The 15943-nt window shown below is 32.0% G+C and overlaps 1 protein-coding gene across 1 annotated transcript in view; it reads right to left on the bottom strand.

Annotated features, from left to right (window-relative positions):
- Positions 1 to 103: 103 nt before the first annotated feature.
- The window catches only part of LOC145751261 (uncharacterized), a 41655-nt gene continuing 25815 nt past the window's right edge, over positions 104 to 15943 (bottom strand). Inside the window, exons 38-45 of the mRNA XM_082567367.1 lie at positions 2905 to 3099; positions 2550 to 2672; positions 2232 to 2362; positions 1686 to 1764; positions 1528 to 1576; positions 1229 to 1385; positions 890 to 955; positions 104 to 808 (exon numbers count right to left, since the gene is read on the bottom strand). Coding sequence (XP_082423493.1) covers positions 662 to 808; positions 890 to 955; positions 1229 to 1385; positions 1528 to 1576; positions 1686 to 1764; positions 2232 to 2362; positions 2550 to 2672; positions 2905 to 3099 — 947 coding nt within the window. The 3' untranslated portion in view covers positions 104 to 661. The remainder of the gene's footprint in view (positions 809 to 889; positions 956 to 1228; positions 1386 to 1527; positions 1577 to 1685; positions 1765 to 2231; positions 2363 to 2549; positions 2673 to 2904; positions 3100 to 15943) is intronic.

Below are 15943 nucleotides of genomic sequence, written 5' to 3'. Positions count from 1 at the left end.
TAAATCTGATTTAAAAACACACTGATTCCTATTTAATTTGTTTTGAATATAAAATATACTCCTAACTTGTACATAAATGATAATCAACCACAAAGTTGCGTAATGATGATTTAATTTATTTCCAGAGAATATTATTAAACCTGTTCTACTAAGTGGACGAGCAGCCTAAAAAAGCAGTTTTACAAAATCACAAGAAAATTAAACCACGCCGCACAACAATAAAGTCAGAATTTTTGCGACAACTTAAGACCTTAAGCCTATAACCATATAAAGCAAAAATCGACTTTCCAAAATAATTATCATAATAATTACACAGGCGTTTACAAAATATGAAGATTGATACAAGCGATATGAAGTTTCAACCACGTGACTACATTAAGCGTAGGTCACGTGATGAAGGATGTGCGAAGAGCTGGGCAGTGGTTTTGGATAGGGACCTGTTTAAACCGAAACAAAACATCGACTACGAAAATATACGACAGCGAACAATTAAATACACGCATAAATACGATCTACGATTAATAAGGGGTCTCAAATGATTACACATATGATGATAATTATAGGTATGTACCGGTATATACAGAGAGAATAAATGCGCTTTCAATTAGATTTGAAGATCGACACAGTTCACAGTTATGGCAGATCCTTGCTCGCCCGCTCTTTAATTGGTCGCGACCCTGTCTACGTCATCTTCGGATGACGAGGAACTGACGTTATCATCCACCACGGTCTGCTTGATTTCGCGCGTTATTTCAATGACGTCATCATCATGCCCATTCACCTGAATTTTTGGCGGTTCGCGCTCAACCTAAAACAAATTTAAAAGTAATTTAAATTGTTTTAATCTCAATAAAAATTAATGTTAGTGACGTCATAATATAAAACTTACGTCATCGGAATTTTCGCTTCTTACAACGATAATTGTAGTTTCCATAACCTCTCCAGGTTGATTTTCCTACAAAATAAATTTATTTTTAGGTTAATAAAATTGGTTTTAAAAAATAGTTGTGGGCGTCTGGTTGCTGTGGTGAATGCCCTTAGTTCGGGCCTTACTGCTGCAATGCTATTTGCAGTTTGCCTGCGTTTACGATAATCTAACAAGGTCTTTTTAGCATAAACTTTCCAAATTAAAAAAAAAAATTCAACTTTGTCTCAGGTATTATAAATATGCAAGATTGTATGCTTTATAGTACAACGAAGTAAAACACTTTTTTGAACGAAATTTTACCTCCACAAATGGTTCTGCAAGTTTTCCATCCGCCACCTCGTTAGACTGAACTTCTTGAAAATCTTCCTCATTATTCGCCTCCTTTTTACTGCTTGCATCAGAAGAACTTGAACTTTTTTGAGATCTTTGGGAGGAGTTACTATCCTCCTTTGCAGAACTGCAAAACAATTTTTTTTAATATATCGGTGAAATTTTTAGCAGAAAAAAAATTGTAAGGTACTTTTAAACTATTTTTGGGTAACTAGAAAAAATGACGAATTTCAGTGATTTTTTTTAATAAGAGATAATAACAGACTTACTGATATAACTCTTGTTCTTCGAACACTTTGTCGTCCGATGAATCATCAGCTAAACACAACAAACAAGACTTTACCAAATAACATACGTGACCAAAATATCCATTTTTTATTAAGAATTAATTAGAATGTTTCTTTTTATTAAGGTTATCAAATCTTACCTTCTTTTGTGAAATCCAACTCTGGTTCATTTTCACAGGGTTCTACGTATGACTCGTTGTTTAAAGTCTCGTTTGTTGCCTAAAACAGGATTTAAAAAATAAATAAATTCCAAAAACAATACTTTAAAAATAAATTTGTGTTCAAAACTGTCATTTTAATAAATTTATTTCGCATTGTGGCTTAGTCATATTTAAACAAGAATACATATTTCAATTTAAGAACCAGTTCGTCAGCATTAAAACCAGTTTGCCCAATATGATTTCCCCCAGGGAAATTGCACGCTTATTTAATACACAAAACATTTAGCGGTTATTTCGATAACCATCTATGACAATTACATTTTATGGAGATAAAGTATTATAAACCATATTATTAAGGGATAAATGTCACCAGTAAAATTACAACCCAGACAATAATTTAATATGACCTTAAAAAAATTGTTTTTTTTGAAAATTTGTCTTAGTTGTTTTAAAGTAAGTTCTCTTATAAACCTAGCACCTATATAAATATATTTTTAACCAATAATTTTATTTTTTATTGCCCACCTTTATTGCAGATACAGGGGTAGACGATAAGTCGTTCATATTCTGGCTTTGGGCTGGGAAAGGGTAAGGGGAGCTGATATGGGACATTGCCGAAGTGGGGGACCCCAATTCGTCAGAGAGTGCGCCAAAACCTTTAAACAAAAAATGTTTATATTTATTTAAAAAAAAATTATTCAATAATAAACACCATAACAACAAAAAACGTTACCAATGTTTACAGTATTTTTTGCAATCGATAATATTTATACGTTTGGTTCATTAAAGAAAACACGAATAAACAGCTTTTACATTTAAAATTGGTAACAAATTTATATTCACCTAATGAATCATTACGTAAGTTAATCGATTGGTCAACGTTGCCATAGTGAAACAAATTTTCGTCTAAAAGAGTGGCTAAATCATTTCTTCCAATTTCAACCAAAGCCGATCTAAGTTTGGTGTCTAAAATAAAAAAAAAATTTAAATTGGTTATTAGTCATTGTAGGCAAGTAATATAAATATTTATATAATGTTTATCCAATTGGGACCTCTTTATAGTTTGATACGAACTGCTACTAAAAAGACTACCGGTTAGAGTACAGCACTAATTATTCCAGAATAAATTACATGATATAACTGAGTTAGTTCCACATAAAAAAATACCTTAAACAAAAACACTTTAATATAGACTTACCCGTTGCATCGCGAGTGTCTAACCACCTTTGCAACATCGCTATACTTTGCTCACTAGGCATACCGTCGACATGTTCTTTTTGTATTTTCCAAACCTCATCAGATGATAGCTCGAGGGCGACAGCAAGTTGTGGCCACTGGATTCCGATTTGTTTACCAACTTCACGATGTTGTCGTTGCAACGATTTGTGGTTGCCTATTAAAATAAAGTTAAACATGAATAGGCAATACAGTTTATTTTTAACTTGCAAATATATATTGTATTGTTTCAATTAAAAGATTGTTTATGTATACCTTTTAAATAAAATATGCGCAAGTAGTATTAATTTTACTACATAAGCCTCTAAGATTATTTGGTATGTTATTGTTAACTAAAAAATTTACAACATACCAATGTGTGCTGAACTACACATTAATTTTATAAGCGAATGACTCTTTACCTAGTTACGACTACAACATAAAATAACAACAAAAACCCCTATTTCCAATAACATTTTAAAAGGTTTATCATTTAAATAAATTTTGTAGACAAACAACCAATAACCGACACGTATAACAACAACATAACATTTATTTACGAACTCGTAGAGTATAAACGATGAGTTTGTTGAACTTCGGGTAATACTTGATAGGTAGACGAATAATAGGTTTGAGCACTTTGATAGTGTGACACATTAGGGGAAACACTGCCTGGGGAACTTAATTGATAAACAAGAGAACTAGGGGAATCCGGGGTAATAGATACCCCGTCAGCTTCACGTTCGACTTCGCGAATAACAGAATTGCAACTGCAGTCAGTCGTCTCAGACGATAGAGAGTCGTCGCTGGATGAACAAGCCAAATTTTTAGAATCGACCTTATAAGGCGTGTCACCTTCTTCAGAGCTTTTTGTAAGGGAAACTGTGTCATCATCTTTGTAACTCGACTCCTTAACGGACTTGGATTTTGTGTTTAACTTAGAAGACATTTGATTGGCATGTTGTGATGTTTTAACGAGAAATTTTGCGCCCGAGCGTTGGACAGATTTAAGTTTTGTTCTCTGGCCCAGGCGATCGCCTAAAAAATGTTCTCTGGTCGTTTTCTGATCATTTGACTGCTTAGTAACATCTTGTGCATACGGCGCAGAAATGCTATGTAAGTAAGAAGGTCGAGGAATGCCAGTTTTTTCAAGTGATGTTTGTCTACGTGTAACAACGGTAGTACGCCTAGTTGATTGCGTCTGAAAACCTATTCGCTTCTCCCTTTCCTCGGCAGGAGACGTTTTATAAGTATAAACACCTTGTCTTAGCGCGATATACTTCCCGGTGCCCTTCGTTGTTTTACTGTTAAATTTTTCAGAGCGCAAGATACTTGCCTCCGGAACATCAGGGGAGCTGGCTCCACTTTTTTGCAATCTTAGAGAACTACCAGATGATGACCGTGATACAGCAGAAGACACAGATGCTATTGATGATGTGGGACTTGCTATTGATTTTACCTGGTCTCGTTTTCTGGTGATTTTTGTTTTTGTTTGTTCGGTAGTAAGCGATCTTCGCACAGAAAGTTTAGATTCTTTGTCTTCCTTGGTTACTTTTGTTGTTTTCTTGTATTTAGGTATTTGCTTTTTTGTACTTTTCTTTTGCAACGACCTACTAGAGTCGTTAGTAGTTGAAGAATTAACAAAAGAATTTGCTTTGCGAATAGGAGCTTTTGTAACTACTGGTACTTTCTTTGATACAGGAATTCGACTTTTCTGCACTTTTTCACTTTGTTTTGTTCTGGATGATTCCTTTGTGGGGGGCGGCTTAGATTGATTGCTTGCATGAAGTAACGTACAGTCGTCCACACTTTCACTGCCAGATAACAACTGCCCTAAAAACGTACATCGCGATGTACCAATGCTTTCTGAGTCAACTGATTCTGTGTCATGCGATTCTTTTTCTTGCAAGTCTTCTATAGATTCACTATCAACAAGTTTGCTGGAATATTTATTTTTTGAAAATTTTTGTTGATGTAACATGCTCATGTAAGAAATTTCCTCGAATCGGATAGCTTCAGCTTTTGCCTGATTGATATCCATTATATCCATGTAGCCGTGCGATGCAGTAGAAGTCTCTGGTATTTGAGATTCTTCGGTTTCCATCGAATTATCATTGCGACTACTTTCCAAGGTTTTTACGAACATGGTAAAATTTTCGGAAAATGTGTCAAGTTTTATTTGGCGATCATCTGCTGATTGTTCACAACCTTCCAGGTTATCTTGGTCTATAACTAGGTTGGATGATTGTGCCTGATCTAAACTAAGTGGAGAAGGCAAAGACATGTACGTATCCTGTTGAGAATATAACAACCTTTCATCAGGTTGCGACTCGGTCTTTAGTTTCAAAACAGCAGTTTCTCCCTTTTCGGCGACAACGTTATCGTCAGGTAAAGAGTCAAATCTTGGGGAAGCGAAAAACTCATCGGAAAACATTTCTGAAGTAGACACTTGACGGACAGTAGAGTCGATTGAGTGTTGAACTTGGGTTGAAAATTTTCGAAAAGAAAATTCATTTCCAGCTGAAACCTCGCCAATAGAGTCAAATGCACTTAAATTTGATGGCGTTTGCGAAATTGTTCTCTCAAACTTAGCAATATTCACGTTTGAACCTTCACTAGCTGAAAAATCAATAGGAGGAACAGGGGACTTTGGTCTGTCAAGCAATATGTCATCATGTCGCAGATAAATGATATCTTTTGTTGTTGTATCTTGATCTGTCATTCCATGATAATCCGATAAAACGTCAGAGTCCGAAAATGAATTAAAACGAACGTCATCAGCAGGCTCACCATATGCTTTTGCCTTTGTTGCAAAATCGTATGAAGCCAGCCTCCCCTGAGTGAATTCAGTTTTGTTGTTAGCGCTATGCATCTCTCTTAAATGTGAAGAGTTTAATGCTAAAACGTTTGAATAATCTAAATCAGTTGCCCTTTCGTTCGCAAGAGATGAAAATCCCTGAGCTGATACAGATGGTTTAAGTATAGTTATTGAACATTCTTTGTTATTACCAACTATATTGGTTTCTGATATATAAGATTTAACTTCGACTGTTGGAATTATGTCGTATTTAACCAGTGGCTCGGTCGATTGAGATATTGCAATTGAACCCATAGTAAGACGATTTGTGGATGGCAATTCGTGTGATTCCAAAAGCAAATCTTTCTCGTTAAAATCAACAGATGAAGACGAAGAGCAAGAACTCTTATCATCTACAAATCCTTGTTTTTCGATTTCTTTTTTCACATTTTCATTAACGTCAGCTAAAATTTTTTCCGCTAACACTGAATAAGTTTGGTTATAATTATTATTAATTTCTTCATCCAAATTTTTTAATGAACTTTCCTTCTCCGAACTGTCAGAATCTTTGTATTGTACTTCACCGCCACCTTTAACTAAACTATCAGAGTTTGACAATTTTTCGTTAGTTGCACCATTTTGTTGTAAATTATTTTCTGCGTCCGTTTTACTAAAAACCATGGAAACACTCTGTTGAGTTTTAAAGTGAGGGTAATCCGACATTGCATCTGCTAGTTCTTTGGCTAACGAATCACCTGTTAAAGAAAGCAAATTATCACTTGGGGAACTTCCATTAAAATAATCCAACTCTTGATCTTGTTCAACACATAAACTTTCAAAAGTTTTTTTGTCATTAAGTGGAATATAAGCATTGCATGTATCATTAGAATGATTTACTTCACTGTCTAAAAAACCATCATTTCTTATAAGCCCATAGGCAGTAGTTTCTTTATTAGCATCGGTAATGTTGGGATCTGTAAATACATCAATGTGTTCTTCCTGTAGTTCTTCCTGATTTGTTTTTTTATACACAGCTAGTTTAACGTCTTCTGTAGGTTTTAATTTTATTCGATCATCAGATTTTAACCAACCTTCCTGTTCATAAATCATATCCTCTAAGGTTTCAGCGACTGGTTTTCTATCGTTTTCTGGAAAGCTATCACTTGAATCACCACCGTGAGCACACAAATATCGCAAAGAAGATTGTGTAGTTGATTCATGTTCTTGAACTTGATTGCTAGAGGTTGATACAAAATCGATGTCTTCAAGTGCATTATTTAACAAAGAAACGCGTTCTAAAGAAAAAGAAGAATGTACCGTGTTAGAGAGATTTGGTTGTGTGTTGCTCAATTCTTCAAGAATAAATTCATGCTCGGAAGCGGAAGAAGAGTCAGAACTGCTGTTAGATGATTCGGACGATTGCCGAGAAAGTAAAGTTTTATTGTTCATTGCCGAATCAAAATTTATTTGGTTAAATTCTAAGTTGGCAATACTCCTACGAACAACATCACTTTGATGTGATTCGTTTTCTACTGGTATATCACTACTCATGTCGATTTCTGAATCCGATATGGGTGTAGTTGATACAGATAAATCTTCATCTTTTTTTTCATGTCCAATAGCAATGGCATCAAAACTAGCTTGAGTTTGAAGTAAGTTTGCAATGCTTCGACGAACCACAGAACTATAGTATTTACCGCACTTTTTTAAATTATTTGGATCACCATTCAAAGAAAACACATCATCATTGTCGTTATTATCATTACTATCTGAATTCATGTTGCCCTCGAAAAACACTTTAATCTGATCTTGTCCAAATTCAGATTTTTCCTCATAAAACTCGGTTTGCTGTAGCGTAGTTTCTTTTTTATGAATTTCTTCACTGCATTGCTCAAGATTAACTGAAGAAGTGTGACTTTCTCTTATTTCATGACGAATGTCAAAAAACGCTTTGACATCAAACGAGTCGACTTCAGTTTCACCTTCTACCAAATGAATACCTACATCACTTGAAGAAGAAGGAGCATTTGTAGATGCATTTTGAACAGAAATATCATAGTTTATAGATTTTATTGTACTGTTAGTATCTTCAACACTACTACTAAACTCACTTTGTTCTGTAATGTCACTTAGCATCCTAGTTTTAATTACAGCTTCAGGAAGATAAGCCTCACCATTAGAATCATCTTCATCGGAATATGCTAACTCTTCCTGTGACAAACTTTCATTATTATCTTCCAAAGGTTTGTCCACCAATAATACCGAGGCGGTCGATATTTCTATGTTAACTTCCCTTTCCTTTAATAAAACCTCTTTCTTTGCAGAATAAGCAGCATGCTCAGAGTCACATTGTTGCAATGTTTGATTATTAGATTCAAGACATCTTTTTAATTCAGGATGAGAAATTAGAGTTATTTTTGATTTTACTTCTTTAATCGTTGATACAAATTCTTTATTGATTTCCAAGTCATGGGTTTTTAAATCATCTCCAATAAAAACATTATGAGTGGAATCTGGTAGTTTGTAGATTTTAAAAACATCTTTAACAACAAATTTATGAGTTGAATTTGGTTGTTTGTTGGTTTCAAAATCATCTTCAACAACAAAGTCATGAGTTGATTCCGATTGTTTGTTGGTTTCAAAATCATCTTTAACAACAAAGTCATAGGTTGATTCCAGTTTTTTGTTGGTTTCAAAATCATCTCCATCACCAATTTCATAAGTTGATTCTAGTTGTTTATGGGTTTCAAAATCATCTCCATCAACAAAGTCATGAGTTGATTCTAGTTGTTTGTCGGTTTCAAAATCATCTCCATCAACAATTTCATGAGTTGATTCTAGTTGTTTGTCGGTTTCAAAATCATCTCCATCAACAATTTCATGAGTTGATTCTAGTTTATTGATAGTTTCAAAATCATCTCCATCAACAATTTCATGAGTTGATTCTAGTTTATTGATAGTTTCAAAATCATCTTTAATAAATATTTCATTAGTTGATTCTAGGTGTTTGTTGGTTTTAAAATCATCTTCAACAACAACTTCACGAGTTGATTCTAGTTGTTTGTTGATTTCAAAATCATCTCCAACAACAAAGTCATGAGTTGATTCCAGTTTTTTGTTGGTTTTAAAATTATGTTTATCAACAAAGTCATGGGGTGATTCCAATTGTTTGTTGGTTTCAAAATCATCTCCATCAACAATTTTATGAGTGGATTCTAGTTGTTTGTTCGTTTCACAATCATCTTTTTCATTAGTTGATTCTAGTTGTTTGTCGGTTTCAAAATCATTTTTAACAACAAAGTTATGAGTTGATTCTAGTTTTTTATTGGTTTTAAAATCATCTTCATCAACAAAGTCATGGGTTGATTCAAATTGTTTGTGGGTTTCAAAATCATCTTTAACAACAAAGTCATGGGTTGATTCAAATTGTTTGTGGGTTTCAAAATCATCTTCAACAACAAAGTCATGAGTTGATTCCAATTGTTTGTTGGTTTCAAAATCATCTTCGTCAACAATTTTATAAGTTGATTTTAGTTGTTTGTTGGTTTCAAAATCATCTTTAACAACAAAGACATGAGTTGATTTCAGTTTTTTGTTGGTTTCAAAATTATCTTTATCAACAAAGTCATGGGTTGATACCAATTGTTTGTTGGTTTCAAAATTATCTTCAACAAGAAAGTCATGAGTTGATTCCAATTGTTTGTTGGTTTCCAAATCATCTCCATTAACAATTTCATGAGTTGATTCTAGTTGTTTGTTGGTTTCAAAATCATCTTCAACAACAAAGTCATGAGTTGATTCCAGTTTTTTGTTGGTTTCAAAATTATCTTTATCAACAAAGTCATGGGTTGATTCCAATTGTTTGTTGGTTTCAAAATTATCTACGTCAACAATTTCATGAGTTGATTCTAGTTGTTTGTTGGTTTCAAAATCATCTTCAACAAGAAAGTCATGAGTTGATTCGAATTGTTTGTTGGTTTCCAAATCATCTCCATCAACAATTTCATGAGTTGATTTTAGTTGTTTGTCAGTTTCAAAATCATCTTTAGCAACAAAGTCATGAGTTGATTCCAGTTTTTTGTTGGTTTCAAAATCATCTTTATCAACAAAGTCATGGGTTGATTCCAATTGTTTGTTGGTTTCAAAATTATCTACGTCAACAATTTCATGAGTTGATTCTAGTTGTTTGTTGGTTTCAAAATCATCTCCATTAACAATTTCATGAGTTGAATCTAGTTTATGGATGGTTAAAAAATCATCTTTAATAAAAATTTCATTAGTTGATTCTAGTTGTTTGTTGGTTTCAAAATCTTCTTCAACAACAAAGTCATGAGTTGATTCAAATTGTTTGTTGGTTTCAAAATCATCTCCAACAACAATTTCATAAGTTGGTTCTAGTTGTTTGTCGGTTTTAAAATTATCTCCATCAACAATTTTATAAGTTGATTCTAGTTGTTTGTCGGTTTCAAAATTATCTTTAACAACAAAGTCATGAGTTGATTCAAATTGTTTGTTGGTTTCAAAATCATCTCCAACAACAATTTCATAAATTGGTTCTAGTTGTTTGTCGGTTTCAAAATTATCTCCATCAACAATTTCATTAGTTGATTCTAGTTGTTTGTCGGTTTCAAAATTATCTTTAACAACAAAGTCATGAGTTAATTGCAGATTTTTGTTGGTTGCCAAATCATCTTCAACAACAAAGTCATGAATTGATTCAAATTGTTTGCTGGTTTCAAAATCAACTTCATCAACAGAGTCATGGGTTGATTCCAATTGTTTGTTGGTTTCAAAATTATCTTTAACAACAAAGTCATCGATTGATTCCAATTGTTTGTTGGTTTCAAAATCATTGTCATCAACAATTTCATGAGTTAATTCTAGTTGTTTGTTAGTTTCAAAATCATCTTTAATAAAAATTTCATTAGTTGATTCTAGTTGTTTGTTGTTTTTAAAATCATCTTCAACAACAAAGTCATTTCCAAGAACAAAGTCATGGGTTGATTCCAATAGTTTGTTGGTTTCAATATCATCTTTAACAACAAAGTCATGGGTTGATTTAAATTGTATGTGGGTTTCAAAATCATCAACAATTTCAAGAGTTGATTCCAATTGTTTGTTGGTTTCAAAATCATCTCCAACATAAATTTCATGAGATGATTGTAGTTGTTTGTTGGTTTCAAAATCATCTTTAACAACAAAGTCATGAGTTGATTCAAATTGTTTGTGGGTTTTAAAGTCATCGATAATTTCATGAGTTGATTCCAATTGTTTGTTGGTTTCAAAATCATCTCCAACATAAATTTCATGAGATGATTGTAGTTGTTTGTTGGTTTCAAAATCATCTTTAACTACAAAGTCATGGGTTGATTTAAATTGTTTGTGGGTTTCAAAATCATCAACAATTTTATGAGTTGATTCCAATTGTTTGTTGGTTTCAAAATTATCTACGTCAACAATTTCATGAGTTGATTCTAGTTGTTTGTTGGTTTCAAAATCATCTTCAACAAGAAAGTCATGAGTTGATTCGAATTGTTTGTTGGTTTCCAAATCATCTCCATCAACAATTTCATGAGTTGATTTTAGTTGTTTGTCAGTTTCAAAATCATCTTTAGCAACAAAGTCATGAGTTGATTCCAGTTTTTTGTTGGTTTCAAAATCATCTTTATCAACAAAGTCATGGGTTGATTCCAATTGTTTGTTGGTTTCAAAATTATCTACGTCAACAATTTCATGAGTTGATTCTAGTTGTTTGTTGGTTTCAAAATCATCTCCATTAACAATTTCATGAGTTGAATCTAGTTTATGGATGGTTAAAAAATCATCTTTAATAAAAATTTCATTAGTTGATTCTAGTTGTTTGTTGGTTTCAAAATCTTCTTCAACAACAAAGTCATGAGTTGATTCAAATTGTTTGTTGGTTTCAAAATCATCTCCAACAACAATTTCATAAGTTGGTTCTAGTTGTTTGTCGGTTTTAAAATTATCTCCATCAACAATTTTATAAGTTGATTCTAGTTGTTTGTCGGTTTCAAAATTATCTTTAACAACAAAGTCATCGATTGATTCCAATTGTTTGTTGGTTTCAAAATCATTGTCATCAACAATTTCATGAGTTAATTCTAGTTGTTTGTTAGTTTCAAAATCATCTTTAATAAAAATTTCATTAGTTGATTCTAGTTGTTTGTTGTTTTTAAAATCATCTTCAACAACAAAGTCATTTCCAAGAACAAAGTCATGGGTTGATTCCAATAGTTTGTTGGTTTCAATATCATCTTTAACAACAAAGTCATGGGTTGATTTAAATTGTATGTGGGTTTCAAAATCATCAACAATTTCAAGAGTTGATTCCAATTGTTTGTTGGTTTCAAAATCATCTCCAACATAAATTTCATGAGATGATTGTAGTTGTTTGTTGGTTTCAAAATCATCTTTAACAACAAAGTCATGAGTTGATTCAAATTGTTTGTGGGTTTTAAAGTCATCGACAATTTCATGAGTTGATTCCAATTGTTTGTTGGTTTCAAAATCATCTCCAACATAAATTTCATGAGATGATTGTAGTTGTTTGTTGGTTTCAAAATCATCTTTAACTACAAAGTCATGGGTTGATTTAAATTGTTTGTGGGTTTCAAAATCATCAACAATTTTATGAGTTGATTCCAATTGTTTGTTGGTTTCAAAATCATCTCCAACATAAATTTCATGAGATGATTGTAGTTGTTTGTTAGATTCAAAATCATCTTTAACAACAAAATCATGAGTTGATTCAAATTGTTTGTGGGTTTCAAAGTCATCAACAATTTCATGAGTTGGTTTCAGTTGTTTGTTGGTTTTAGAATCATCTTCGACAACAAAAGCAAGGGTTGATTCCAATTGTTTGTTGGTTTCAAAATCATCTCCATCAACAAATTCATGAGTGGATTCTAGTTGTTTGTTCGTTTCACAATCATCTTTTTCATTAGTTGATTCTAGTTGTTTGTCTGTTTTAAAAGCATCTTCATCAACAAAGTCATGGGTTGATTCCAAATGTTTGTTGGTTTCAAAATGATCTCCGTTAACAATTTTATGAGTTGATTCTAGTTGTTTGTCGGTATCAAAATCATCTTTAACAACAAAGTCATGAATTGATTCTAGTTGTTTGTTGGTTTCAAAATCATCTTTAACAACAAAGTCATCAGTTGATTTCAATTGTTTTTTGGTTTTAAAATCATATCCAACAAAAATTTCATGAATTGGGTTTAGTTGTTTGTTGGCTTCAAAATCATCTTCAACAACAAAGTCATGAGTTGATTCTAGTTGTTTGTTAGTTTTAAAATCATCTTCAACAACAAAGTCATGAGTTGATTCCAATAGTTTGTTAGTTTCAGAATCATCTCCATCAACAATTTCATTAGTTGATTCGAGTTGTTTATCGGTTTCAAAATTATTTTTAACAACAAAGTCATGAGTTAATTCTAGATTTTTGTCGGTTTCAAAATTATCTTTAACAACAAAGTCATGAGTTAATTCTAGATTTTTGTCGGTTTCAAAATTATCTTTAACAACAATTTCATGAGTTGATTCCGATTGTTTGTTGATTTCAAAACGATCTTCGTCAACAATTTTATGAGTTGATTCTAGTTGTTTGTTGGTTTCAAAATCATCTTCAACAACAAAGTCATGAGTTGATTCCAATTGTTTGTTGGTTTCAAAATCATCTTTAACAACAAAGTCATGAGTTGATTCAAATTGTTTGTGAGTTTTAAAATCATCTTCAACAACAAAGTCATGAGTTGATTCCAATTGTTTGTTGGTTTCCAAATCATCTCCATCAACAATTTCATGTGTTGATTCTGGTTGTTTGTTGGTTTCAAAATCATCTTCAACAACAAAGTCATGAGTTGATTCAAATTGTTTGTTGGTTTCCAAATCATCTCCATCAACAATTTCATGAGTTGATTCTAGTTGTTTGTTGGTTTCAAAATCATCTTTAATAAAAATTTCATTAGTTGATTCTGATTGTTTGTTGGTTTCAAAATGATCTTCGTCAACAATTTGATGAGTTGATTCTAGTTGTTTGTTGGTTTTAAAATCATCTTTAACAACAAAGTCATGAGTTGATTCAAATTGTTTGTGAGTTTCAAAATCATCTTCAACAACAAAGTCATGAGTTGATTCCAATTGTTTGTTGGTTTCCAAATCATCTCCATCAACAATTTCATGTGTTGATTCTAGTTGTTTGTCGGTTTCAAAATCATCTTTAACAACAAAGTCATGAGTTGATTCAAATTGTTTGTGGGTTTCAAAATCATCTTCAACAACAAAGTCATGAGTTGATTCTAGTTGTTTGTTGGTTTCAAAATCATCTTTAATAAAAATTTCATTAGTTGATTCTAGTTGTTTGTTGTTTTCAAAACGATCTTCGTCAACAATTTTATGAGTTGATTCTAGTTGTTTGTTGGTTTCGAAATCATCTTTAACAACAAAGTCATAAGATGATTCCAATTGTTTGTTAGTTTTAAAATCCTCTTCAACAACAAAGTCAGGAGTTGATTCCAATTGTTTGTTAGTTTCAGAATCATCTCCATCAACAATTTCATTAGTTGATTCGAGTTGTTTGTCGATTTCAAAATTATCTTTAACAACAAAGTCATGAGTTGATTCAAATTGTTTGTTGGTTTCCAAATCATCTCCATCAACAATTTTATGTGTTGATTCTAGTTGTTTGTCGGTTTCAAAATCATCTTTAACAACAAAGTCATGATTTGATTCAAATTGTTTGTGGGTTTCAAAATCATCTTCAACAACAAAGTCATGAGTTGATTCTAGTTGTTTGTTGGTTTCAAAATCATCTTTAATAAAAATTTCATTAGTTGATTCTAGTTGTTTGTTGGTTTCAAAATCATCTTTAATAAAAATTTCATTAGTTGATTCTAGTTGTTTGTTGGTTTCAAAATCATCTCCATCAACAAATTCATGAGTGGAATCTAGTTGTTTGTTGGTTTTACAATCATCTTTTTCATTAGTTGATGCTAGTTGTTTGTCGGTTTCAAAATCATCTTTAACAATAAAGTCATGAGTTGATTCTAGTTGTTTGTTGGTTTTAAAATCATCTTGAACAACAAAGTCATGAGTTAATTCTTGTTTTTTGTTTGTTTCAAAATCATCGTCATCAACAATTTCATGAGTAGGTTTAAGTTGTTTGTTGGTTTCCAAATCATCTCCATCAACAATGTCATGAGATGATTCCAATTGTTTGTTAGTTTTAAAATCATCTTCAACAACAAAGTCAGGAGTTGATTCCAATTGTTTGTTAGTTTCAGAATCATCTCCATCAACAATTTCATTAGTTGATTCCAGTTGTTTGTCGGTTTCAAAATTATCTTTAACAACAAAGTCATGAGTTGATTCAAATTGTTTGTTGGTTTCCAAATCATCTCCATCAACAATGTCATGAGTAGATTTTAATTGTTTGTTGGTTTCAAAATCATCTTTAATAAAAATTTCATTAGTTGATTCCGATTGTTTGTTGGTTTCAAAACGATCTTCGTCAACAATTTTATGAGTTGATTCCAATTGTTTGTTGGTTTCCAAATCATCTCCATCAACAATTTCATGTGTTGATTCTGGTTGTTTGTTGGTTTTAAAATCATCTTTAACAACAAAGTCATGAGTTGATTCAAATTGTTTGTGAGTTTCAAAATCATCTTCAACAACAAAGTCATGAGTTGATTCAAATTGTTTGTTGGTTTCCAAATCATCTCCATCAACAATTTCATGTGTTGATTCTAGTTGTTTGTTGGTTTCAAAATCATCTTTAATAAAAATTTCATTAGTTGATTCTGATTGTTTGTTGGTTTCAAAATGATTTTCGTCAACAATTTGATGAGTTGATTCTAGTTGTTTGTTGGTTTCAAAATCATCTTTAACAACAAAGTCATGAGTTGATTCAAATTGTTTGTGGGTTTCAAAATCATCTTCAACAACAAAGTCATGAGTTGATTCAAATTGTTTGTTAGTTTCAGAATCATCTCCATCAACAATTTCATTAGTTGATTTGAGTTGTTTGTCGGTTTCAAAATTATCTTTAACAACAAAGTCATGAGTTAATTCTAGATTTTTGTCGGTTTCAAAATTATCTTTAACAACAAAGTCATGAGTTAATTTTAGATTTTTGTCGGTTTCAAAATTATCTTTAACAACAAAGTCATGAGTTGATTCCGATTGTTTGTTGGTTTCAAAA

The sequence above is a fragment of the Corella eumyota genome, chromosome 4 (assembly GCF_963082875.1).
Source record: "Corella eumyota chromosome 4, kaCorEumy4.1, whole genome shotgun sequence".
In the NCBI taxonomy this organism is placed as follows: domain Eukaryota; kingdom Metazoa; phylum Chordata; class Ascidiacea; order Phlebobranchia; family Corellidae; genus Corella; species Corella eumyota.
Note: the sequence above shows the minus strand (reverse complement) of the source record. Positions and strands in the feature narration are given on the sequence as shown.